Source organism: Dufourea novaeangliae, unplaced genomic scaffold, assembly GCF_001272555.1.
Source record: "Dufourea novaeangliae isolate 0120121106 unplaced genomic scaffold, ASM127255v1 scaffold124, whole genome shotgun sequence".
Taxonomy (NCBI): Eukaryota; Metazoa; Arthropoda; class Insecta; order Hymenoptera; family Halictidae; genus Dufourea; species Dufourea novaeangliae.
In genome coordinates this window covers 2,078,655-2,105,887 of record NW_015374010.1, presented here as the reverse complement: position 1 = coordinate 2,105,887, position 27,233 = coordinate 2,078,655, and the positions used below count along the sequence as shown (strand labels likewise).

Here is a 27,233-nt window from a genome sequence, read left to right as displayed (position 1 = left end):
TTTATGGAAATAAAATATCCTGATTATTCTCTAGTACTTCTATGATTTATAGGAATCGATACGATCTCACGGATGGCAGGCTATAAATCGTCGTAGTTTCGCAATTTACAATTCATGGCTGACTTTGTGCACTTGTCCGATTGCAGACAAAAAAAAAGTGGATATTGTCGTTCGAACGTGCGAGAAACGTGGTAAAGTAATGTGAAAACGTCGCGGCAATTTAAATATACGCGAAGCCGGCTTTGATGATTGTCGCGAGGTGTACGTAACGTCGTGTTGACACGATCGAAACGGCAGACGTGATCGAGACGTGATCATTACACAGAAAATTAACATACATAGATCGCGTACGGCCCGTTAATGGCACTAGTTTTCTCTTTTTGATAAGAGCGTTGAGTACAGAGGGTCACGTGATTAACGATGCAACAGAAGAGAAGGCGATTTTACATACGAAAATGTTCTAAAAATCAATAATAAAAAATTTTTATTGTATAATTACATTTTGTACTGGGGTCATTGTACGTTAAATCGATCACTTTAAGCGATCGATGTCAGAGATTTTGTTCGAAATGAAATATTATGTAGTCCAGGTGACGTTAGTGGGGGTTTAAGTCATCATTTTTCTGTTCTCGAATTTGTTTAAAAAATACAGGTCAGCCGAAGTTTACGATTTTTGACTGTACTGTAAGAAAATATTATAACCCAAAAATCGATTTTTTCAAAATTTATAGGTAGGCATAACCCCTTAACACAGTATAATAGTCTGGTACCAACACATGCATTTCTGTACCTGTATTTCTGCGACTGTGTTATGAATGACGGACGATTAGAATCACTTCCTTGATTCATTGTTCGATCGACTGTGTTTGCCTATGAGGTAGCATTACGGATAAAATCATGAATGTATCGTTTCTACTCACCAGCATCGGTATATTCGGGACGTGTACTAGATCGACTTTTGGATCGCCAATGGACATCTCGGGGACGAACACTATCGTTCTTTTCGGGGTGTATGATATCGTGTTGTTCTTGTGCCATGTGACGTTCTGGTTATCTAACATTTCCCTGAAATTAGACGCATCGATTGTTTCGGTATTAGAATATATAATTTGTTCTACAACCTTTCATTAAAGAATGGCCAAAACTGTTTACTAGTAATATTTATTTACGTTTGCTGTTATTAAAATTAGTCACACAAATGTTATATTACTCACTGGTAAACATAGGGACCAATCTCTTCGACTTTCAATTTTTCTTTGCCCTTCAGAAATTCATCCCTGTTGGTGATATTGAATATATAGATTTTCAGATAAACGTCGATAGGTGGCTTCCTCCATAGATCGAAAATCAACGAATTCGGTTTCATTTGCATTTTCTGGAAACATATGTATCGACGATTAATTAATCTTCTTAGGCCTATCTGAACTCTCTACCAGCCTTAAAACATTCCTCAATCCAGAAACTCATATAAGAAAGTTTAATTTCATGGTAAATTGTTCTTTTAATTACGAACTTGATTATTGATTTTTTTTTTATTGTTCGAAGTATCCGTTTTACTGATTACTGGTTAGTATTGATTAAATATTGATTCCTTGTTGCACTTTTAAGGTAAAAAAGAAAAACGATTAGATGTTCAAAATCGATTTTGAAATCCCTTTGTGCAACTTTGATGATCTTCAATCATACAACCCTGTTTCCTAAGGATTAACAAGACGTCTGAAATTTTTTTTGTCATTTCAGTGATAATGATCTCATACAAATAATTTATGTTTACATAAACAATATTAAAAAGTAACAAACAATTGCATACCCGTTTGATTAGTGGGAAAGTAATGTTGTCTTTTCGTTTACTCGTTAATTTGACTAAGTTTTTCACTAATCCCTTCGATTGAATTTTCAATGGAAGAAATTACATATTATCGATCAATTATAACGGAGAAAATTAGATTATTGATTAATACAAACGTATAAATTGTTACTATTTAAAAAATTGTTATATTCTCTTTAGTGTCACTGAATGAAGAAACTTTCTCGCTAACACAATAATAGGTTAGACATTAGATAAAATTAAAGAAATTTCCATCACTTACGTATTCTAATATCGCCCTCACGGGATTGACGATGTAGAGGACATAGGCCAAGGCGCTGCAAGTGACGCCCAGGAAGAACAGTATAATGCATTCTGCAACAAGCGAGAACAACGATTAAAATCCAACAAACTAAAAAAAAAAAGTGCGAGAAGCTTTCCCGCCATTAACTCCGTTTGCATTCCAATGTATGATTTACACCCTTTCATCGAGAAATAACATATTTTTCAATTCTGTGATAGGACTATACAGGGCCAGGGTATTCCGCTTAAAATAGGCTACCTAAATATTTTCTTTATCTGTGATCATACGAGAAATTTTGTTTACGCAATTTTAATGGTTCCAAGAGACGAATTGGATGGCGGCAAAATTTTTTTATAAGTGTCATTTTTTAATGGTTTTTTTTAATGTCACCCATCATTTTTTCGTGTATCCATATAATTTTTCCTATTGTATGTTATAGCCACCATTATTATGCATTTATCCATGTATAATAGTACGATCTTGAAATGACTTTGAACTCTAAAAATTTTAAATTCACTTATCTAATTTTTTCCACCATCTGATTCGTCTCTGGAAACCATTTAAATTACGTAAAAAATATTTCTCTTATAATCACAGATGGACAAGATATTTAGGTGGCCTGTTTTAAACGGAACACCCTGTATATATTTCGAACGAGTTCGTTCTCATTCCTTATGCAAAAAAATATTGATCCTAAGAAATCCTTGTCCGGATGTTTGCATTACAATTGTGATTTTGAACCCGTCACGCCATTCGTGGTCTTCCCAAGAATATCCTGTTAAACGTTAAAAGTACGTCAATCGAGAACGAATAGCTACATAATCATTCGGAAATAGTTACCCGGTGGTAAATAAAAAGTGTATTGTGCAACCGAAACTGGAATCGGAGTAATGGGGAGGAAAGTATAAACGATTTCGTGAAATATGAAAAAAAAATATGTAGATTCAGAAAGAAGTTCGAGCAGATGAATTTATTACTCGAAACGTATCGGTATCGATAAGTATTTTGTTAAACTGCGTTGGTTGAACTTCATTTAAGTGTAGAGAATTTTTAATATATTAAGTTTCGAAGAAATCATGCGTCTTTACTTTGGTTAGTATTTCATTACTAGATTGCGGATTTTATGCATTTTTTATAGACTATAAAGCTCCGTGAAATACAATGAAAGGTAAAACTTTCATCAGATATAACGAGATCCTTTTTTTTATTCTTAATCCAACGAGATACTTTAGAGAAAAAGAAAATTCGTATTTTTGCTCTCGAGACTATGTCCGGCTTTTTCCACTGTGGCAGTTACCGTGTTCATTTACCCGTTATAAAAAAATACAATTAAAAATCAAAGTCTCAGTTTAGGTCAAAGTGACCCTATCACGAGTGGTCAAGAAATTTGTTCTCCGTTTTATACGAGAAATCGTCTGTTCTTAACATTTTATTGAAACAATTTCCTTAGTATATGTAATAGAAAATAAAGATTCAAGTCGACCATTAAATGTATTTAGTAAATTATGTAATAAATGTACTTAAATATATTAATTTTCGGAGAAATCGCGCGACTTTAAAAAAATTTGGTCTTAACGAACGATTTCCTTAATAATGGAAAACGAAGATTTAAATCGTCGATCGAGCATTCGAGATATGAATTTCCTATTCGAAACGTATCGCGACGGGGGTTACGTCAGACGCGCTTTTCACCTCGCGTATCGTAAAACACGAGCGAAGTTACTTGTTCTTCTTGAACTTATGAAGGCTGCTGAATCGAATTATTGTTATTTCTATCCCGCGAAGAAACAAGGGGAAAAATGGCGGGACCCGTTGAGGCCGCCTGGATAGCAAAGTCTAGTCAATTTATTGCTGATTAAACGGAAAACCGGCGATACCTTGACAAAACAGTTAATCTTGTCGTATTGACGATCGCTTTATCACGTGACTATGATACGCTGACGGCCTACCGTGGATTCCGTCCTATTCGTGTAATACAAATCGTTCGAATGTATCAGCCTCCTAAGAGTCATTCGTCACAATGACGACGATGTTTCAGATTAACACATTCCTAATTGACGTATTGTTACGTTACAAATATTATCGATCGTGTGCGAACTACGGGATTTTGTGCGGAAATGACGTTTGTTTTAAAGTGATTTTGTACAAGCAGATATGACAATTGAATTTTCTTCGATCGTTTAAGGATTTTATTGGGTTAAGAATGAAACAGGAAATATGTCATATTTTATCGAATGGAAGTTTTTCTCTTATTATTACATTTCTGATAGTCGTATGTAGGTCTGCAGGTATTCGGATATTCGAACTATACGAATAATTTGAATAATTTCGAATTCGAATAATTCGGATAGTACGGAGTATTCGAATGTTTAAATATGCGAATAGTATATGTGTACTACTATACGTATATTTGTTATTAGTAGTTTAGAATTTCACGATGAGGTATATATATATATATATATATATGTATATGTATATATATATATATATATATATATGTGTAACAGGTTTACCGATTAATTAATAATGAATAGTATATGTGTCGCAAAGGCACTGTCATTATTCTATAATGATAGCACATGTCAACGATAAAGTGCGAACAATGCTTCTGTTATTTTTTATGTTAATGTATGCCCATTCGATTTCATCGTGTTTTTGTGCGACAACGTTGATTCGTTCGGTATTAGAAGAAACTTTTCGATTTCAAAACATATTACATATGCGCAAATTAAACACTTAAGCAACCGACACTGGGTCTTGCGTTATTACCGCGCGTTATAAATATAATAATCGTGCATATTTTTGTAAAAAAATAAATGGTACACGAATATATAACACAGATTACAAAATTTATATTTCAAAGTAACGTGCGATCGATTAGAAACTCAGGAGAAGAGGAAAATTAGTGTAATCGTTATTAGTAGATTGTATGTACTTATGCAAATTTGCTTATTACAAATGAGGAATTTATTAGCTGCTTAATTTATGTATTACTTTGAATGTAGATATTGATTTTTATTAATTATCATTCAATGGCATAAATGCATATTAAATTAAAAGTCCGTACCTGTATATTTCCACAAAAGTATCTTTATAATTTCAATAATTCTAAAACTGATGTAGTTTGAATTTTAGGTTCTTCATAACAGTTTCAGTCGGAACCTTTATAATATAACAGTTTGAAACAGTTATTTTCGGAATCGCCTCAAGCCCTGGTAGATTCTGTACATTCCGTACAAAACACAAAGAGCTGTACCAATTATCAAAACAAATTTGTCTCTCAATTAGTGGTTAATCGACCACCTTACCGTGCGAATAAACTCTACAATATTCCATCTCTCCGTCGTATCCAATTCATGGAGCGAACATAAACGATCCATTAACAAAAAATAAATAATCCTATATCTCACGGTGATCTCGACCTGTCTTGATCGAAAAACATGTAAATCGAGTATCGACCTTGTCGATCATTGGAAGTATACGTCGATACACATTTCGAGACAAAGTGGTCGGGACCAGTGTCGCGGATTACTTTCCCGTTGATAATTAGGTTTTCGAGAATTCCAGGTGTGAAATGTAACTTGATAGGTGTTGATAATATGCCCTACGAACCGTAATGTGATTCACCGACAGAGAGCCCCGGTTCGCCTTGACTCGAATGCCGCAACGATTCGTGAAGTAGCAGTTAAAAACGACTTGTTTACGAACGAAATATTCGATTTTGCAGGTTGAACAGCGAAAAAACCCCGAGACGAGCCGTTAATGGGCTACTCCCGGTACCCTTGCCGGTTTGGTAATGACAGTCACCTTCGATCACGTGTATACAGGGTGTTACCAGTTTCACACGAAACACCATTGAGGAGGTGATTCCTTGTATAAAAGTGGATCGAAAACGTGGTATGATATTGTCTCGTACGTTGCTTCTTTTTCAGGAAGATAGAAGTTTCCATGTACAGTAAATTCTGGATGAGTGCTCGCAGTCTCCTAGGCACTGAACGTTAAATATTTCATAAACTAATGGCCATATGCGGCTAAAACAAATACCATTGGCTTCAGAATTCCAAGTTCTATCACTGTGCTAAACCTCATTAATAGACTGTGGATTTTATGCAATTATGATCTATACAAATCTAAAAGATTAGTACAGTTCACCTCTCTATCTTGTGACATTTATTAAGAAAATTTACGAGGAATCAATTTCTTTGGATTTCGGAAACCCCCTGTACGCTTATTGCGGCTTAATGATCCGCCAACAACCATAACGACGCCTTGCGTGCTTCCTTTTACCTTCGACTTTGGTATTTCGTTTTTGGTTTTCGTCAGCGGTCCTGACATTGCTTCTGCGGTCATCGATACTTTTTCCCATGAGCCCTGCGACGACTGCGTTTTGCAGTACCTAATTACGTAATGTCTGTTATTACATAACATGTTTATAATATACATTATGCAATTCCTTTAATGTTGTTTCTTGAGGACTAGCCTTCAGTCCGTAATTTTAACATTTAGGTACATTCATGACCAACGTACTAATTTCCCATTTTTCAAGTAATTTCAGGATTCCTTCTTCAATAAAATTTTAAACGAGTTTATTTGAATATTTGTTTCTAACAAGAGAAGGCATTGAAGCGTCCCCCTCCGATTTTGATGAAACTTCGTATGTTTGTCAAGCAGTCGAAAATAAGGGATACGTATTTTTTTTTATCGGCTGAGACGCGACTTTAAGGGGTGAAACTAGCCCAAGCCAAGATCTGTTTACTTTATTTACTATTCTACCAGGTTCTAAAGAAAATAAAAACTTCCTTAAAACTTACCAAACTCTTAAGTATAGCGAATTCTAGGGAATCGTATGTGCTATAAATACATAAAATCCGCAGTCTACTTATGGCTATTTATCAAATTAGAATTCCATGCGGTAAGATTGCTTCGTTTGTAAATTTTCTGATAATTCCAAAACGAGCACGACCTCAAGTCTGTGCGATTTTTATGCTCTTTTTTTTGAAAATTTACGTTTTTTAATGTATCAATACGGTTAATGAATCAATGCTGTCCAAAAGAATGAAGAATTTAGATGTCTGAATAGAAGTATTAAAGCAATGAACAAAGAAAGATTGTTCTTTACATCGTTGAATGTCCTGTCTCACCTGTCGCTTACAATTATCGCGATTTTTATGATATTCATTGCGACATGTTTTTTGTTCGTCACCACTTTCTAATTTAGCATTGCTCCGATTCGATAACACGAGTTCAGCTGTGATCTCTCGGAAAAACTGGTTCTCGTACAACATTCTATCATTTTTTCGACAGTCTATATCCACATCGCGTTTTTTTCCCAAATCGACCCACCAAGCTTGCTGCAGCTACACTGCTCAAAATAATTACAGGATCATGTATTGCAGTCGCTCTGTTCATCAATACGATGTATAGTCTTCAAAAAGTTGTTTCTTTATTCTTTATGACTTGTTTTCTTAATGGTTGTGTCTTCAAATGCTACCAGCAATTCAAAATTTATCTTGATAATAAGATAACATTTTTTTAAATATTGTAATAAATAGCTGCTCACTAGAAGATATTATAGTGTTTTTAATTATTTAGCATATTTGATTACTTATTTCACTACTTTTCTGCTTCTATAATATTAAATTTCGGAAACATTAAACTCCATTTTCGCAGTTTAGAAACTGCTGGAGGTAGAACAATTAAGAACTAGAGTGACAACATTTTCACGAGGATTTTCTAACGATGTTCTAATTATTCTTTCGAGCAACGTATTCGGATTTAACGACGGAATGGTGTAAATGAATAATCGTCAAGAAACATTTCCCTTTTTGTTTTGTTCGAAACCGATAAATACGTATCGAGCAACAGTCCCATACGGTGTAAACACCACGTTCGAGCAACGACAAAAAGAAAAAAAATGAAAAAAGAAACACGAAGAGTTAATCGAGTTGGGAACACGATCGTGTTAATCCCTTCACAGTTAATCTTTATTCATAGAAACGAACGTGTGATGACATTAAAGAACTGAAATAGTGTTAGAATATGGAGCCAAGAAAAAAACAGAAGAATCTACAATTTATTGCAATGTAAATTTTTCTTTACGCGTAATTAAAATCAGAATTGATTTGTTAATAATTAATTGGTACAGAGAATAATTAATAACATTCATTCAGTTCAAAGAAGGTCCTGGATTATCTTTACGTACTTCTGCCCACCTTGGAATATTATGACAGTTGATATCTTCAAATTCTATACATTGTATTATCAATTAAAGCGTTGCATAATTCAACTGGAAAACATCCGTCACTAATTGTGTTCCGATAAGCGATATTTCAAGTGATTGGCGTTCTCGGACAATCGACGTTTTACCGTAATTTCGAAAACGGAAATGGAAGTTACTCACGTGCTAATAAAAATAATCTTTCCGTATGGACGAGCAAACCAATCAATCCAAAGAACCGTATAATGAAAATGTAATCGTTTTCTCCATTTATAGACACCTTTTACTGAATAAACCATATCTGACCATTATCCGATTGATCGAAGTTAAAAAGAAAAAAAAAAGAAACTAGCTTCAAGACTCCAATTGACACGTGAATGAGATTACAGGCGTTCAGAATTGACGCAAAGATTCGCATAACGTACATAACATAATTGGTATGTATTCGCGAAACCAACGTGTTTTACGAAGTCAACTCCGGCCAGACAGCTTTTTTCCACGTTTTTCTAATCCGATCGCGCTTCTATAAAACATGGAATCACGTGGACCTAATCGTTTTTTTTTCTTTTTAGCCTGGGAGGATTTTTCTTCTCTGTTGAGCGTATATATCATTCCGATACCGGAAGCTGACGTTAACGTTGCAACATATCGCCGTTACCATTCGGACACAACAATGTCGCGACAGGTGTTCATTGTTCGCCGCTCTGGTTCGTCAGCGAAAGCGTGATTATGCTAATGCCATTGTTCGAGACACATTAGAAATTGGTACCGCGAACAGGAGACAACAACTTGAGATTTTAGACATTAGAGTCCTGTATAGGGTGTCGATATATTTATGGGATATTGTGGGACACTTTCGCAGAGGGTGGATTCTACATGGAAAAAACTAACACAGGAACGTAAGGACTATGTTAGTGTGACGGTTTCAGAAAATCGGATTTTTCTTTTTTGCAATTTGCAACAATTTTTTTAGGAAGAGGAAGGTGTATTATATGGCCCGGAATAGGTGATTAGCTGTGAATATGAAACATTTCTCTTTTTATGCTCTAAAACAGTACTTGAAACTTTGATCGCGTTTTTCTCGAAGCTACTTTTTCTTAATCGACGGCCATAAAAACTAATTGACCGATTTAGTTCAAACTTGACATATCTGTTCATCGGACGTGTCATTATAGCCCGAACCACGAGTTTTTTGATATATTAAAAATTACAAATTTGCGGGTTAAAAAACCAGCCATTTTTATGCAAATAAATTGAATCTTTTGTTTGGGAAGGCGCCATTTTTTTATTTCTCAAGTTTTTTTTAATTATTCTGGTACGGGCTATAGCCACACACATACGAATTAAGAAAATATTTGTTTTGTTTTTTTCACGCAACCACAAGAAGTGAATTTGTATTCTCTGGACTAAACAGACGCACGTAAATTGATTAAGTAAATTTTTTTGCAAACTTAAGCTTCTTGAGAATTTTTCAATGCCTCCTGGACAGTAATTCTCCACTCGATCCTTAAAACACGGTAAATCTTCTGGAGATCAATCAAATCGAACTATATAGAAGTTTTAATCTTTGAAGTCACCTTTTTAAATAACCTGTGAATCCTCAGCAGTTAATAATTCGTTATATTATACTATATTCCATTGGAAATGATCTCAATTCGATTAGTAAGTCTCATTGACACGGTAAAGCAATGATGTTTCTCTACACGTTCAATATTCGGGGTCATAGGCGAGGCGTGTGAAGAAGCAGAACGTCCGAGATTTTTTCGTTAACTCGTCATATTCATGTGTTTACAAAATGACGTTTGATATATAATACTTGAACCTGCTTTTGACTTCCCTTGAATATTTATTAGACACGAACAAATTCTAAGTAGAACCATTACTCACAGAAATGATTCACCGGTGTACAAAAACGTGAGTTGCTGTTTGTTAATTTTTATACAAACTATGCTAACAAGCACTGTTTTTCGCGGAAATTGAATAAATGAACGTGTTTCACGCAAAAAAAGACAGTAATAACTGCAATATATCATCGAAATGGAAGTTTAAATCGGTTACGGAAAATGTTAATGCAAACTAAAAAGAGCTATTAGATTTTACGAGAGTGTTAGAGATCGTTTCATTCACTAGATAAGTATTTCGTCCAATCAACAATTTTTTAAGAGCTTTTAAAGATAGTACAAATGTTTTCAAAAGATTCAACGCGAATCAATCCCATGACTTACTTTTCGCGACTGCGTTTTTAAGAGTTACACTATTGTTAAAAAATCGTAAGAAGAAAATTAGAGTATCTTTGTAGATTAAATATTTGTACGAAAATAATATTTCACTTCGAGTTATGCGAATAACATTCGTATTTAATAAATTTTTCAATCTACGTACAGATTAAAAAGTCAATTCGAAACATTGTAAATAGTGTTGTAAGAAATTAGAAACGTAGATCATCAATCATCGAACGATTAACATTTCTTCCGACCAGTCGAGAAGTTTAGTGTAATTAACAAAGAATTTGTAAATAACCGATTCAATATCTGGTTTATGACTCTATGAATTTAATATTAAGTAGCTGTCGATTTGTTAAAAACAGCTGAACAGACTGAATCATTGACAATACGTAGAAAAAATAAGGATTTATTAATTTTTTAAAACATGTTCGCAGCGAGTATATAAATTAAATGTAAGTCGTATGAATTACACTCGTCAAAGTTGTGATTTAATCGCGATGTATCAAAACTCTCGGTATGAATATAAACAGTTTAAGGGTAATTGATTGGCGTATTTTTTAAGTGATCTACGAGACACACGTACTGGTAACACAGAACAAACAAGTGTGACGTAATAAGTACACAAAGTTCAAGTGTTATTGCAATTGATGTTCTGGTTTATAAACTTCCGTTGTAAATAAAGCATTTCGTTGTTGGTAACTTTTATTTTTAATGAAACATATCGTACTATCAATTGATTTTAAATGTTCAATAAAAGTATTCACACTGGGTAGTTCGGTAGATAATTTTTGTCATAAGTTCTGAAGGCAAAAATTCTTCAAGTGTTCGACAACATGATCAAAAACGTAATAAGGTTGTAATCATATTTTGTGATTGTAATTTATGTTTTATCTTCGATTATGTTGTTGAACTGTTAAATTCAAGGAACAGAAGGATTAACACTAGAAGTACCAGCGTTGAATCTACTCTAAATAAATTATATAATATATTAACATATAATATATAAACTTTAAACTCAATTTTCTCAGTTTAGAAACTAGTGGAAATAGAATAATTATTAAAAATATCAATATACAATACTACAATGTAACATAATACAGTATAACGTAAAATGTATAATCAACTAAAAGTCAACATAAATTTCGACAAAAGTATCTTTACGATTTAAATAATTGTAAAATAAAAAATTTGAAGTCCGTCAGTTTTACAGCTTGGTAAATCTGGTGTAAACAGACTGAGATTACACTAAAGAGATCAATTTATCGTAACTACGCGATGAAGAAACAGGAAATGCTGCGCAACGTCTTATCGTTGTTTCGGCGGGAACGGTTAAAACCGGGGAATGCAAGCACAGCGTAAAAATCGCCGATCACATCCGTTGATCGTCTCGACGCAACGACCAGACGCTCGAGATCAAGATCAAGACGCTGTCGCTGACTTCTTTCGCGACACTTTTCGAAACATTTTACGTAACAGGCCGTTGTATAATTACGGAACGCGCATAAGCCGGCTGTGTTCAATGGCCGAGACCTTTAAAACTTTTACGACAGCTTCCCATGTCAGCTTATTTATATAGATACGTATTTCGAAAACATGCCAATGAACGAAGTCATCTAGATCTGTCCCGTGGTTGTTTTTTTCAAGGTCACTATTTACGAAATTTGAATATCACGAATATTCAAATTTCTCTTCGGGGATTAACAGGACTGAATATCGTTTTTGGATTTTTTTTTAGTCGATGATCTTTACGGGGTTCCCTTGAGCGACTAGGCGGGACCCAGAGATGCGATCGTCCGTCTTTCAAATATGGTTCCTTTTCGAAGTTTTACAGTTATTTAGTTGTCAAATTTAATAGATACTATTAGATATGTCGATAAGTAATCGACTACATTGGATTCAAAAAGTATTCGTACACCATTTAAAACAGAACAATTCTTTCAAAATTGGAGCAAGTGACTTGAGTTTCTTTGTGAAGTTAGAAGGATTAGTGTACTAAATGATGTGTTAAAAAAATTTTGAAAAATTTGCGACTTTTCAGAATGTCGAAGGAAATAGTAAAACCATATTCTTTTCTCGTCTTATCTGAGCGTTTCTCCTTTCCTTGTCACGTTGAAGAAATTATCTATCACGTTTTCTGAAGTCTGCAATTGCATGTTTGCGAAATGGCTGTATGTCGAAACACTTAAATAAAAAATACTTAAATTGCTGTTTCGATTGATTTTCCGAAGCGACGCGACGGTTACATGAAATAGAAATTCAGACGAATCAATTCGTTGAATATTTTTATATTGCTCGTGCTATCGCGTGCTCGTACGATATAGTCTGCTTTCGATGCAATAAAATTCGCATTCTAATTCATATTTCGTTATCTTTTGGTTTATTCAAATAAACTGTACTTTTTAGTTACATTGGTTATATTAGTTACAATTAATTATATTTTGTTGAAAAAAATCGATATGAAGGTGTTTTTAATTTTGGCCAGCAAACGCCGCTCTTTAGGTCACTGTACGACGTTTTATATGAGACTCACTTGTATTCTATTCGTGAAAAACTGTCATAACGTAGGTAACACATTTTGTCCAACTCTGCAGTGGCTAAAGGGTTAAACGACGTATCACGAGTGTTCTTATTTCGCTTACGTGTTAGGTAATTGCGTTAGTTAACTACGGCACAATGGTATCAGTGAAACCACTGATAAAGAAATAAAAATCTGAATAATAGAACGATTTAATTAACGAACGATGAGAGAATTCCTATTCGCTTAAACGTATTTTGTTTAATAGAAAAAAAAGGTAGACGGCAAGGCAAGTGCACTTAATACACAGTGACCGTCAATAACACACGAGTCGAAGGCAGGTGATACCGCGTGTATCTCCCCTCCTCACTGATCGATCCGCATTTGGTATGAGTTTTTTTCTAAGGGTGCGCAATTTGCACAAATTGCTTTTGTAATTCAAATGGCCAAGTCAGCGGACGACAAAACAAAAAACACGGACAGTTCGACATATTATGTACCTGTGTTGAACACGTCGATCGCTGTGTCACCTATATCTGGGTGACATAATCTTTGGTTGATAGTTGAAAATCAATCGTTATGGTAATCTTAACTTTAAACAAATATAGGTACAGGGTGTAACAAAAATGTTGCAGGTCCCTAAAATAGGTCACTCGCGAGGTGATTTGGAACAAATTTTTCGTTAACAAAAATGTTGTCCGAGGCTTTGTTAACGAGATATTAAAGAAAAACCCCGACCAATCAGAGGGCGAGTCTGCCGGCCGAACTCCCGCAGTAGCGTCGTTGATTACATGCTGTGGTTGGTAGCCAATGCTACCGCGGAAGCTCGGCCGACAGACTTGCCCCCTGATTGGTCGGGATTTTTCGTTAGTATCTCGTTAGCAAAGCCTCGGATAACATTTTTGCTAAGAAAAAACTTGTTCCAAATCACCTGACGAGTGACCCATTTCAGGGATCTACAACCCTTTAGTACACCCTGTATAGTGACGTTCTATGATATTTGAAAAGCTCGATGAAACGGCTACGAATCTGGCGTTACGACGGATCGTTTCGTCAACACTAGAACTACCAGCGTTGAGTATTTAATAAATTAAATTTTATGATATATTAATATTTATACTATATGATATAGTATAGCATAATATAGTGTAATGTAGAATATATAACGAATTAAAGGTTGACATGAATATCGACGAAAGCACTTTTATGATTTCAGTTATTGTAAAATAACAAATGTGAATTCCGTTACTTTAACGGACTCGGTAGTTCTAATGTTAATCAAAAACTTATTGGCAATTTTTTGGAAATTTTGCTGGTTTGTAGGTAGACCTCAAAAGAAGTATCAGGGAATGTTTTCTATTTTTTAGTTTTTCAGGTTGAAAAGAACGAAGAATATTTCAAGTATAAATTGGACATGCAGACTAGAAACGTTGTCCATTACCATAATAATTCCATCTATAGAATAAAATAGTGAATAATCGTTTAATTAAATGAACGTCAGGGTGAAGTATTTAACCTTCGGATGACGAACGTGGGGGTCACTCGAGACCCAGACTTTGTCTAGAAATTACAAATTTTAACTGCTAAACTCAAACACAAATTTTAAGTACAATTTGTTATTTATACGAGATTTCGGTATGGGTCAGAAATGACCCGGCTCCGGCCTTCCGAGGATTAATCTGTCGACCGAGGGACATTTCTAACCTCACGGTCCTATGTCGAGACCGACTCGACATTCGGTTTTATTGCCGTCTAGTGATCTATGGGCGTATGTCGCAATATTTCATCTGCATAGCACATAAATAATTGTCTGAATACCTCTTTAATGTCACGGATATATTACTAAATCGACGTGTTAAAATGTTGAATTTTATGATATTTATGCCAGTCCCGAAATGGTATACTAAGAATATTTTGGACCGCGAAAGGTTAAGGATGTATAAGAATAAGAATGTGACTTACACTAATGGCAATGCAGTCGACCTGATTGAATGAAGGATTCTGCGGGTATGTAAATAGAAAAGTGGGTAGTTAGTCGAATTCTACCACGGATCACGACTAAATTCATCTTCTCCATACTATATAGGTTGACCCTCTGTAATGAAAATTAATTTGTATCGTTCGAAACAATTTTCATCTCCATAATATAGTGTTTACTACTAACCAGTTGAACACACCATATTTAAACTTTCAATTTCGAAGGTATCAGTTTGTTGAAAATAAATTTTCCACTTTAACCCTTTCGATGTTTATATCGAGTATATTCGTTATGAAGTGATTGCATTTTTTTATTTAATGACGAGTAAACTCGTCATCTAAACTCTATTTAAAGTAATATTTAGGTAAAACAAAAAACATATTCGTAATGTCAACACATTTAGAACAGGACAAAATAAGAAAATACTATATATGTATAGAGAAAAATTCAGTTTAAAAAAAAAGAGAAATATGCAGCAGTATAGATATACATATACGAGGGCTGTTTGATAAGGCAGCAACTTTTTTTGAACAACAGATGGCGCTCAAGTCGTAAGAGTAATTTTGTCAATTTATTAGAATTTATTTTGATTTTACAGCAAATGCATTTACTCTGCTTTAGTCGAGTATACTCGTCATACCTTAAAAATAATCGAGCACACAAGTGTACGTTTTCGGAATGAAATAAAACACTTAAAGGGTTAAGGTCACACTAGGCAGTTGTGCATGTGCAAATGAGCAGTCATATTGGAATTTTCAATTTACATTGGTCGAACATACAAGAGAACATTCTCATTTGCTTAATAATGGCGAAACTGGTCCGTGACCTCAAACTTATGCTGGCCCGTAGAGGGTTAAACGTCGAACCGTGATCGTTCGGCGTCGAGACCGTTGTTTTTCGATAGAGATGGGCAAATTCATTATCTAGATAAAGCGTTTTCTCCAGAATTAAGCCAAATTATTTTTCTTTTTAATTTTACAGCTTGGAAAACACCAAAAAATCGGTACTTAATTTTGATTCCATATTTTTAACAAACAAAATTTTTATTTACAGTTTAAGGTGTAATAGATATACAAACAAAAGGTTCAGCATAAAAATGTTTCATTAAGTCATTAAAAAAAATTCCTGAAGAAAGTTAAAAAAAACTGCCTCTCACAGTAGAATACTCCCTTAAATGTCAGGGTGATTGTCATAGATACTATTACTTTTCATTGCGTATTATTCGAATAAATTTGTGTCCAACTCTACGTTTCGCGTTGTTCACGCACAGATGATTACTCACTCTTGAACTGCTGCAGCGGGATCGTGAATTTCATGGTTGTGACCTGATTTGTTTGACTTGCCGGTGTTTCTCTTTTTTCGTCGCCTTGATCGTAAGGTCCTGTAACAGAAGCGTGTATACGTGGGTCAGCCTCTCCCAGTCATCTCCCCAGATTGCATTTAATTTATCGCTACTTAAAAGGTTTACCATAATTACGAGCGAACGCCGAGGAAAAAGATCATGCGCCACGTTTACGGAGCGATAATCGTAAACCCGATGTTTTTGTAGCGACGCTGCCCGAGGGTTGAACAAATACACATCCTGTTCGAAATTTATCAGATTCCTCTGATCGGTATTTATCGGATATTTCTGGTCATAATTTATCTGATTCTTCTGATAAAAATTTATCGGATTTCTCTGATCAAAATTTATTGGATTTTTCTGATACAATAGAATGCCTCTATGTAAATCTTCATACAGGAAATAGTAAACTTTGAAAATTTATCGGTTACGCATGCTTTCGAATATAACTACCTAATATGTCCGTCTATTGTTGACTACTTCTACTTAGTCATAACGTACAGATTTCGACAAAAATCACATTTTAAAATAATTGCACATTCCCAACTTTGGAGATGTTTTGTGATTTTACAGTTCCAATTATTCAGTTGCTTTTGACACGAAATAATTCTCCAGACTTTGTCAAATAAAATGATATAAATTGTTATTATATTATAAACATATAAATGTGCTCAAATAATGATCAAAGTGACTACATTAACCAAAAGGAAAATATTTTTTGCGCAATAAAAAGACGGTTTCATGAATTTAGTTTTGTTGGATTTATAAAATATCACATTGTGCAGGGGGGGGGTGGGGGGTCCTATGTTTTTACGAGTACAATCGATCCTTTCGGGAACATATTGGAATCCCCAACAGCTTTCGTTTGCGTAGAATGTATTTGGATACACGCGGGCCAGTTAACAGAAACGTGTTTGCGATTGAATGGCCGGCGTACGATCGCGAAACGGTGTGCAAACACCTCGCGGCGTCAAGAATTCGTGAAAGGATCACTCGGAAATTCTTTGGCAGCGCATTGACGTCCATAAGTCACACACACACACATACGCACTAGGCTATTTCGAGGGAAATACGGAACTAGCCGGTTAACTTGTCTCATTTTAGAAGTCGATGGTGTTGAAAATAAGAACGTGATCGAATGGCTTAATGTAAGAAAAACAGTAACGTAAATTCTGTACAGTTTAGTGATGTATTATAGGATATTAGAAGCACAATATAAACCTTGGAAGGGAAGTTACTCAGGTGATAAATTAGTTTTGAAAAAGGAAATATTTGGTGGTTTTGGGACCCGATCTCCTAAGACTTGAAATAAGTGTCACACGAACGGAATATTTGTTACTGTTATAAACAGCTCTAAATATGTATAAAAATAAATTTCTTTGTTGAATTCTTTGAATTTTTAAGTTTTTTTTTATATATGTAAAATAAATCAGGGCAGATCGGGGTAAGACACAAATTAGTTAATTTTATACTAAAGATAACTGTAAAATTATTCTTTTTTGTATTATATATTTTTGTTACTAAAACATGTATGATTGTTATGGTAAAGTATTATTTTTTTGGTATAAGAAACAAAAAAGTTACACTTATTTTCGTTTAGTACCACCATCTTACCCCGATCTCCCATAAATGAAAAAGAAATACCAATATGGGTCTATGTTTTAAATGATATGCAGGTGACGTTCGCCTGTCTGGCTGCGCAGAAAATTTTGAAAGGTTCCTCGATCAGGAACACGTGGGTCACTTTATACTTGATCAACAATGTGTTGACCACTTTGCTAGAGGTGAATAAAAACCAGACGTTGGTGTTCTATTTTATTTTTGTTCCCTAGTCATTTTACTTACATGTGTTTAAGAAAACGTAAAAAGTCCAAAAAATTATGAAAAGAAAGTTATCTTTGTTAATTTCCAGAACTGCTTGTGACGCACTTTGACGTCATTTTTTTGGTCGATGTTGAAACTTTCGGTCGAGTGGCACTTATTTCAATTCTTATTGTTAGAAGATCGAGTCCCATAACATACAACCGTTATTCTTTCAAAACTAATTTAATGTCCAGGCGATTTTTCTTATTAGTCTGTTTAGTCTCTGCTTATAGTCTCTTAAGGTCTTTAATACACTTTACGGGTGTACTACAAAGGCTCCTCGACACGATTAGAACGACAAAGAAAAAATGATTTGATTGTTTTCAAATCTTTTTGGTACGTTTGATTTGTGATTCCATTCTTTATGGTACGACCTACGATCCAAATATATGGTTCATCCAATTTTTATTTATTCAGTTTCTTTCAGAAAGAAAAACTTATTTCAAGAATAAGTCAAAGAATTTTCAATATTTTGCTTTTATCGTGGTTCACACCAGAGTCACTCACATACATATATTTAATGAAAAACTTTGCATTTTTAATTTCATATGACCCTATTTCCAGATTTTGTCTACACAATTTTGACCTCTGTTTTTCAAAGTGTCATATACAGTAAATCATCAATGAGTGTTCAAAGGCTCCTCGGTGCTAACAAGGAGAGATCCCCAGGTGTATCATTGATTTTTTAACGAGGTTTAGCATAGTGATAAAGCTTGGAATTCTGAAGCCAATGCTATTTGTTTCAGCCGCATATGGCCATTAATTTATAAACTATTTAATGTTCAGTGTCGAGGAACCTTCGAGCACTCGTCGAGGATTTACTGTAGAAGCAGAACCCTTGATAGATGAGTTATGTTTCCTGTCCAGTTTCTGCTATCATAAGTCAGTATTGAAAACCGCGATTTTCCATAAACATTCCACAGTGATCAGGATCACAGGCCCCTTGCGATCTAAGAATCGTAAAAATGATTTTTGTGTTTCTCCAAAACAGGTCGATGGAAGACGAAGTCGTCGTATCGACGAATGGTGGATGCTTCAGACCTGAATGCATGTTTTACGACCGATCGTGAAATTTTATTGTCGTTCGGTACATTCATATGTTTATGTAGATTCTAACGTAAGCAATGTAGATAAGAGCTCGTTACTTTCTCGCCGACACGCGCGCGTAAAGTCTTGTTGCTGATATCACGCGATTTTGTAACATCGGTTTGTTTTAGTTCTGCTAAGTGATCCCGGAAATTTGACCGCGATAATAGTGATAATTACCGCAAATATTTACACGTCGTGTTTATGTATTTAACAATGACGATTCATCGTCGATGAGCGCTGACACGGATGGGAATCGACTCCAGGAATCAGGAGGGACAGTGTCTGTTATTTTTTCGTTCTAGAATCGAAAGGATTTCGTGGACCACTTGATGAATTTCGTTGTTTGATCTAGGGCAAAGGACCCATTTACTGCCACCTATCGAATTACTGTCATCCTAGACTGTTTTACTTAAAATAACAAATAAACTTATACATATAGAAAGTGCATGCAATTAAAACTATAATTCATATGATAAAAAACGCAGCACTTAATTTTCTGTTTCCATTAATTTTTGTAAAATGATTAAAAATTTTTAGTCGATTGGAAGAGTAATTACGACAACTTTCTTACTAACGAAAGGAAAAACAAAATACTAAAGAAAAGGCTATAATTGTAATATTTGAGCTAGTAACATAATAAAATGTAATATTTTAGATAATATATAGATCATAGAAAATAATGTCGATCGTAATTCAACGAACTAATATTTTCCGGAAATATCGTTAACCCATCGACTGTTCCTTTAGCAGTAGAACAAACAAATTCGTCATAGTGACGGATTTAAAAATTCTTATTTTACAAGTATTGACGTCATAAAGGTGCTTTTATCGGAATTCATGCTTAATTTTATATACATTTTATATTATACAATTTAGTTTAGCATACATTCAACACTGGCAATTTCAGTTGTTACAGAAATGCTTTCCACTATCTCTCTCGCAGATAAAAAAACAGGTCTAGTACACACTAAGAAGCTGACCATACAAATATTTGTTTAGTCTATCTGTTTACAGAGTATAAAATGTAATTGAGAAATGTAGCGTGATGCAGAGCGCATTAATTATTTTTTAATAAAATTAACAGGCCATCTGACGTAAACTCGAACGCGTAAAATGATTAAACGAAGTTACGTTACAATTTTAAGGTGGCAATAATTGGTTCATCTAGAGTAAGTGACGGATGGTGTCCGTATTATGGAGGGTTAACTATATTTCTATGAATTAAAAACACAAATTTAGATCGTTAGATAAACGTGAATAACTTTTGAAAATTTAGGAATTTATAAATTGACTAATTTCTTCACTTTCATATAATACATAATCGTCGTTGTAAGAATGTATTGACAAGTCATTTTGACTTGCTTGGTAGTTCTAGTGTTAACATTATCGAAAACTTTACCGATATTAATGCATCAGTGAACGCCTGCAATCTGCCATTCCGTTTGAAATTTCATGCCCCCTGTAATAGGCTGAATAAGAACAGCCTACAAATACCACCGACTCATTTGTTTCTGGTTCCAGACCCACCTGGTAGATTGTCCGACGATACGGCAAAACACACTCTTCGCCCTTTAAATGCAACGGCAAAGAGACCATTAAAAAGAAGCGTGACCCGCCTATTCGGTAACTTCCGCAACGCACCATTACATAAAGGGGGCAGCCTATATACCAAATATTACACAATTGAAAATATCCAACACGGTTACGTGTTGTATATACGGGACTTGTGAAAGTTCGTAAAACTAAATACATATCGGATCGCTAGGCAACAAAAGCAAATCGTTAAATCGTTCTATCGCGCCACGTTCTGTACAACGATCCCCTCGTGTCACTAACACCGCGTCACCCGATCGCGAACTGACGGTACGTTTCAGCGCAACTTTGTGCAGAACTTTAACTTGGAAAGAACCATTATCTATGTACGTATGGACGTATGTATGTACAAAAATTCTGAGACCACTTGGTGTTTGTCGAAGTTGTTGGCGCGTATCGCGCGTATTTGCACGACGACAGAACGGTTTCTCCTTTTTCCGGTTCTAGGAGGAACGGCGATGTTCATCGTTTCATTTTTCCTCGATGAACCTCTTCCCTTGCTTCACCGTTTTTCGCGGTCACGTCTATATACAGGGTGTCCCGCATAAAACAGGCCATTTAAATATCTCCTCTATCTGTGATCATACGGGGAATCGTTTTTACGTAATTTTGAATGGTTTCGAGAGACGAAAGGAAACCCGTGATATTTTACAGAAATACAATTTCTATTGAGGTAAAAACCTTGGTTAGAAGTAATTATGATGGTCAGAGTTCAAAAAATCATTAAAAATTCAGACAGCAATTAGATTTTTCAACACAAGTTGGACACAATATTTGATGGCCACGTGATAATTCCTGAGAATCGCGCATACAAAGTTGTAATTATGACGAGTTAAAAGAGTAAAATTAGTAAATACGAGCGAAGAAATAATTCAAGCCTAGGTCCAAATACCAAATATTATACAGTTTAGAGAAACTAAAGTTAAAATATCTTTTAAACTAATAATTTCTCGACCCAGGTATCTTAATACTTTTTCGTGGAGAATTAAAAGGTGCATCGAATGGTGTATAAAAAAATGTACAGTTCCATTGAAAGAAATAGGGGTGGCCTTGAAATCTTTGAAACGCCTCCACTTTCGCAGAAGACACATTCGCCAGGTGATGCATCACTGGAAACCATTTAATTTTTCTTAAGTACATTTTTTTCTATCCTTCATCATTTTAACGCTACGGCCTGTACCAGTTGCGCGGGACAGCCTGTATAGCACAGGTGGTGGCATCACCGTGACTCACGGCACGGAGATGCATTTACGCCGTGTTAATGTCGATCCTTCGTCTCGTCGATTTGCGGCAGTGAGGATTTGCAATGTTAATCGCGGCCGGGATTGCGGCAACAACACCGTAACGAACGCACCCGTACACGATTGACAGACGGCTCTTCGAACTTTTATCCGCGGCCCGCCCATTAATTATTTATCGTCCCGAAAGATCAGATCTAGGAGCATTACGTCCCAACTAATTAAACTCTCCTCGTATAAGCGCGCACGCGAGTTATCGATCGCCAGGCTTCGATTTCGATCGAAGTATGAGACAGACCGAACAGGAATACAGTGTGAAATCGTCGGAATATTGACCAGGTGTTTCTGGTGAATAAAATATTTTTTTAAAAGAAAATGTCTAAACAGTCTACTGAGGAAACTCGGGAAAAACAGGATACTAACCTGGGTAAAACCAGGAGGTGCCATTATTTTTAAAACGGTCTTAAGTGAATTTGATTTGCAACAAAGTTGAATTTGAAATGTAAAAATTGTAAAATACGATTGGAAATCTGCGAAACGTGAATTGCCCGGTGCTAAACTTCGATTGTACGCGCGTGTTATCGATCACTATGAGCCACGATTTTCACGAAAATGTAAGACTGACAGGAATTTAGTGAGAAGTCGTGTCGGAATCAAAGAGTTGTTTCTGCTGGAATCGAAGAACAGGTTTCGAGAAACATAGAATCCCAGAAAGATCATAGAAACTGATTAGAAATCTGTCGAAGACGCGTCGACTGGCGCTGAACTTCTATTACGTGCACGTGCGTTGTGGATCACCATGGAATTTTGCTTTTGACGGAAGTGTAAGCAGATTTCCAGAAATTTAATGAGAAATCATCGGAATCGACGTGTTGTTTCTGGTGGAATTGGGGAACGGGTTTCGAGGAGTTTAGAACCTGTAAGAGATCACAGAATCCGATTAGAAATCTGCAGGAATATACATACACCTAAAACAGCTCACCTGAACATCTCGGCTGTTAGTGGTGATAAAAAAAATGTGTCAAACAAAACTTGCATGTTATTAAGTAGCACACAATTTGATGTAGATAGAGTCTTTTGATAGGTGGACGTGTAGAGGTCATATTAAGGTCAACATAGTTTTTTAATGTTTCTTTACGTACCTTCATAAATAGATAACATGTCTTTCCATTTAAAAAAACGAAGTTGACCTTCATATGACCTCTACGCGTTCACCTATCAAAACACTATTAGCATCAAATTGTATGCTCTTCGACATTATGCAAGTTTGACACATTTTTTTCTATCACCAATAATAGCTAAGACAGTCAGGTGGTCTATTTTGTAGGTGCATCACCCTGTATACATACATACTTTGAAACGAAAACGTTAAGTCAGCGCTATCGTTGCTTCAGATCGCTGAGTATAAATTGTTCCTATCATTACACGCTGCACAGGCAAGGTAAGAAAAGTGTCATTGAATACAAGCACTTTTTTCTTTTTTTTAAATCGCTGTCACGCATAAATTGATCGGAAGGACATTCGGCGACAGTTCTCAGAACGTTTTATCCCCGAATCGCGAGTGTTTCAGGTTTTATTCTGTTTCGCTTTAAGAGAACCTCAGTGTCGTGTAATTTGTTAAATTATACTTCGAACATTATTCGATAAGTTGTTAGAGAAAAAATGAGTAAAAATACATTTAGCTTGTAATCGAGAGTGACACGGTATATTTTTTATCTAATTATTTCGATCTCTCTCTCTCTCTCTCTCTCTCTCTCTCTCTCTCTTTCGGTTATTTGAATTCTAATTAATTTTATGGAAAAAATGAGCGTATCAAATATATGTTAACAACAAGGCAGAAGTCGCGACTGTGGCGTGTCACGGGGACCGATTCGAGATCCACATCGCCCGGAGACTTTAACGCCTGGTCAGGCCAGGCTCTATCACGTGGAGAAGCGCGCCACGCGATTGAACTCTACCGAGAAAAAACGTGACAGCAGGTTATCATTCGGTTCTATTACAAAATAAAAGTTTTTTTTCATTCCAGTTGGAAAAACAGGGAGTTTTAGTAAACATTTCGAACCGTCATCATCGATTATCGTCTGGCTTGTTCTACACGATTATTGTATCGGATAAATTTATATCGCCCTCTCTCTAATATTAGTTCCTATTTTTTAAATTGTGTAGACCAAACGGTTGAAGCATATTATAATCGAGGCTTGACTAATTGAATAAACTGTAATTTAATGGTGAAAATACTTCTAAAATTAATAGAGAAACGTTTAATGAAACCTATACATTGTATTATGAAGTATTATAATAGTGGATTAATTACGAATACATCTAATAGATCGCTGGATTTCGGGACGGTAGAGAACGTGGAATTCGAATGTGAATAGGAGAACGACGCGTCCTACAGATACGATAAACTAAGTGACCAGAGTCGAACGAACTATCTTGTCATCTTTCGATACGCGTTCTGCATTGATATTGAACCGTAAGGAGAAAAGGAGAGTGCATATGCAGAACGACGCGCGTGACACGCGTATCTATCATCTCTCTAGGGCAGCGGAGTACGATCGCCCGAAGCGAATAATATTCCGTGCAATTTAATAACGTTGACACGGCAACGATACACCGAGTATGTGAAAATTTTCCGCGATTTTCCTGCTTCTTTGCCAGCTAATTAGCCGACACTCGCACGAGATTTCGTGTTGTGTGCTCCCTCGGCGAAGAAGAAAAAAAAAAACGAGAACAAAACGTGCTTTAAATAACAAATTTCCATAGTACACTATAAGGAACCCATGATCATTTCATGCCCATATAACCTGTTCTTTCCATATTGTGTCTACTCGGAGAGGCCTCAGTCAGGAATAACTTTCAAGTATCGGCGATGAAACGAATATTATGGCCGTGTTTATGGAAATAACGATTTTTACGAATACATTCGATCACTGTGAAGACTGATCGCGTAGTAAGATTTTACTGTACCAGGTTTAATGGTGTGCATTTATAACCAATAACACTCTGTGTGATACGATACAAGGCCACACTTCCACCGGATGGTATCAATTTTTTTTATTTTATTCATAATTTAGTAAGATATAGTTGCTAGGGACGTGGGAATTTCTCCTTTTAATCTTGTCTATTCGAATCAGTTTGTGAAATGTCATTTTCCATTGAAGATTCGCGGTTTAATCGTACATGTATGGTATCGACAGTTTTTAAGGTAGATACTAATAAAGAATACACAACATAATAATCTATAATCTGTTGCCTTCAGTGGAAATTAATTTGAAAAACTGAGAAACAGAAGTAATTCGTGACCGAACGCTCTCTATTTTTAACCAAACGAAAGTTTCTGAATCAAATCGAACATTACAGAAACTGACAGGATAATGGGTTTCTTAAATATTAAATTGTTGCATAATAAATGTCGTTTTTCAATGCACTTTGCTTCAGTCGTTTTTAAAACTGGTAAACACAGGGATCAAGAAGCTTATATTAACTCGCTGCCAAGAGAGTTATCGATCCAGATAGATCTAGTTCGATTGAAAATCGTCATCTCGAAATAACTGATAATCGTTCAAACTCTGGAGTTCAAAAACAGTATTTATTATTAGACTGGGAATGCTTATAGAAACATAGAATTTTATCGGTCAATTTCTCGAAAGTGGGTGTAAAGAAAAATTTACTTTGCCTGTTAAGGGTCTTAGTACGGTTGAAATAAAAAAAGAACTTGAACAAACTTTCTGTAATTTTTTAATATACTGAACTTGAAAATAACAAATATTCCATTTAACAAAATTTTTTCTTCTTATCGACATTAATAGATCATTGTTGTTAGTATTTGGAAATACTATCATTAAGGAAAATAAACTTTTAAAGTTTTGGAGTTAGGACTCAAAAGAATATAAATTTATTGCAATGTTTAACAATAAAATTTTGTTAAGTTCTAACTCCAAAACTTTAAAAGTTTATTTTCCTTAATGATAGTATTTCCAAATACTAACAACAATTAACTATTAATGTCGATAAGAAGAACAAATTTTGTTAAATACTGTACTAAATAGCTATTCAGTAGACGATATTACAGTGTGTTTAATTACTACTTTCCTCCTTGCGCAAGATTAAACTTCGTGAGCTAAAAACTCAATTTTCTCAGTTCAAAAACAAGTGGATATAGAACTAAACCAAGGACATTATTCCTCTAGTAATACAAAAACCGAGCCACATTCCGACTAACCTTCATCTATCTAAATCGATCTTTTTCCTCGTGCAAACTAACGATCGAAAACTGTCTCAACGAACCACATCGCCACAATTCCGTGTTCTCATGTCGCGGATGTTTTCCCAACTCGACGCACCAGAGACAATGGGAGCAATATACAATAATTGGTGGTTAATCACTTACCGAGAACGATTTTCAGGCGAAACGACGTCCGAAACCGAAGAAACACTCTCTTCTTGGATCGCGTGGTCCGGTGGCACGAGGAACAACAACAACAACAACAACTACGAGCCAAAAGCAAACAAAAAAAAAACACTATTTTCTTCTCACACTCTCATCGTCCGTCGTTTCCGCGATCTCTGCTGATGACTGTTAACCTCGCGCGCGGAAAACAAGCCCAGAACCGTCCTCGTCGGCCGGAACCGATTATTCCCTCCTGTTTTAATCGGCGTGGACTCGCTACGCGGTGAGGAGGGCCCCCGGTGTGCCGTGTGTATCTGGACCCAGTCGTGTCGAGTGTGCCGCGATACGGAAAATCGCGAGTGTTCCCCCAATGGTGTTCAGTTTTTAACACGTATAACACGGCGAGATGATTCTTCGTTGCCGTTCCCAAGTTCGGCTCCGCACTCTCCCTCTCTATCCTGTTATTAGTGAGCACGAGGCTTGTGTTCACTCTGCTTTATACCCGTCTTGCCCGTGATCACTAACCCCCGTCAGCCAGCCGCGGAGACAACGTCCAAAGAGGACTTTTCTCTCTCCCGTGCGGGGCACCGCAAACGGAGGCCGATAGCGACGTGACTACGCGTCGTATTATACACCGCGGACCGTCGGGGGACCAACGGCGGATTTTCC

General features: G+C 35.7%; 1 protein-coding gene across 2 annotated transcripts in view; it reads right to left on the bottom strand.

Moving 5' to 3' along the window:
• Positions 1-27,017, bottom strand: part of LOC107188497 (scavenger receptor class B member 1-like) — a 37,566-nt gene extending 10,549 nt beyond the window's left edge. The window contains exons 1-5 of one of the 2 annotated variants that reach the window (XM_015576798.1): positions 26,565-27,017; positions 16,329-16,427; positions 2,091-2,182; positions 1,215-1,375; positions 921-1,065 (exon numbers count right to left, since the gene is read on the bottom strand). In XM_015576798.1, coding sequence (XP_015432284.1) covers positions 921-1,065; positions 1,215-1,375; positions 2,091-2,182; positions 16,329-16,362 — 432 coding nt within the window. In that variant the 5' untranslated portion in view covers positions 16,363-16,427; positions 26,565-27,017. Of the gene's footprint in view, positions 1-920; positions 1,066-1,214; positions 1,376-2,090; positions 2,183-15,030; positions 15,047-16,328; positions 16,428-26,564 lie in introns of those variants that run through there. The other variant, XM_015576799.1, reaches the window with a different exon arrangement.
• Positions 27,018-27,233: the final 216 nt, after the last annotated feature.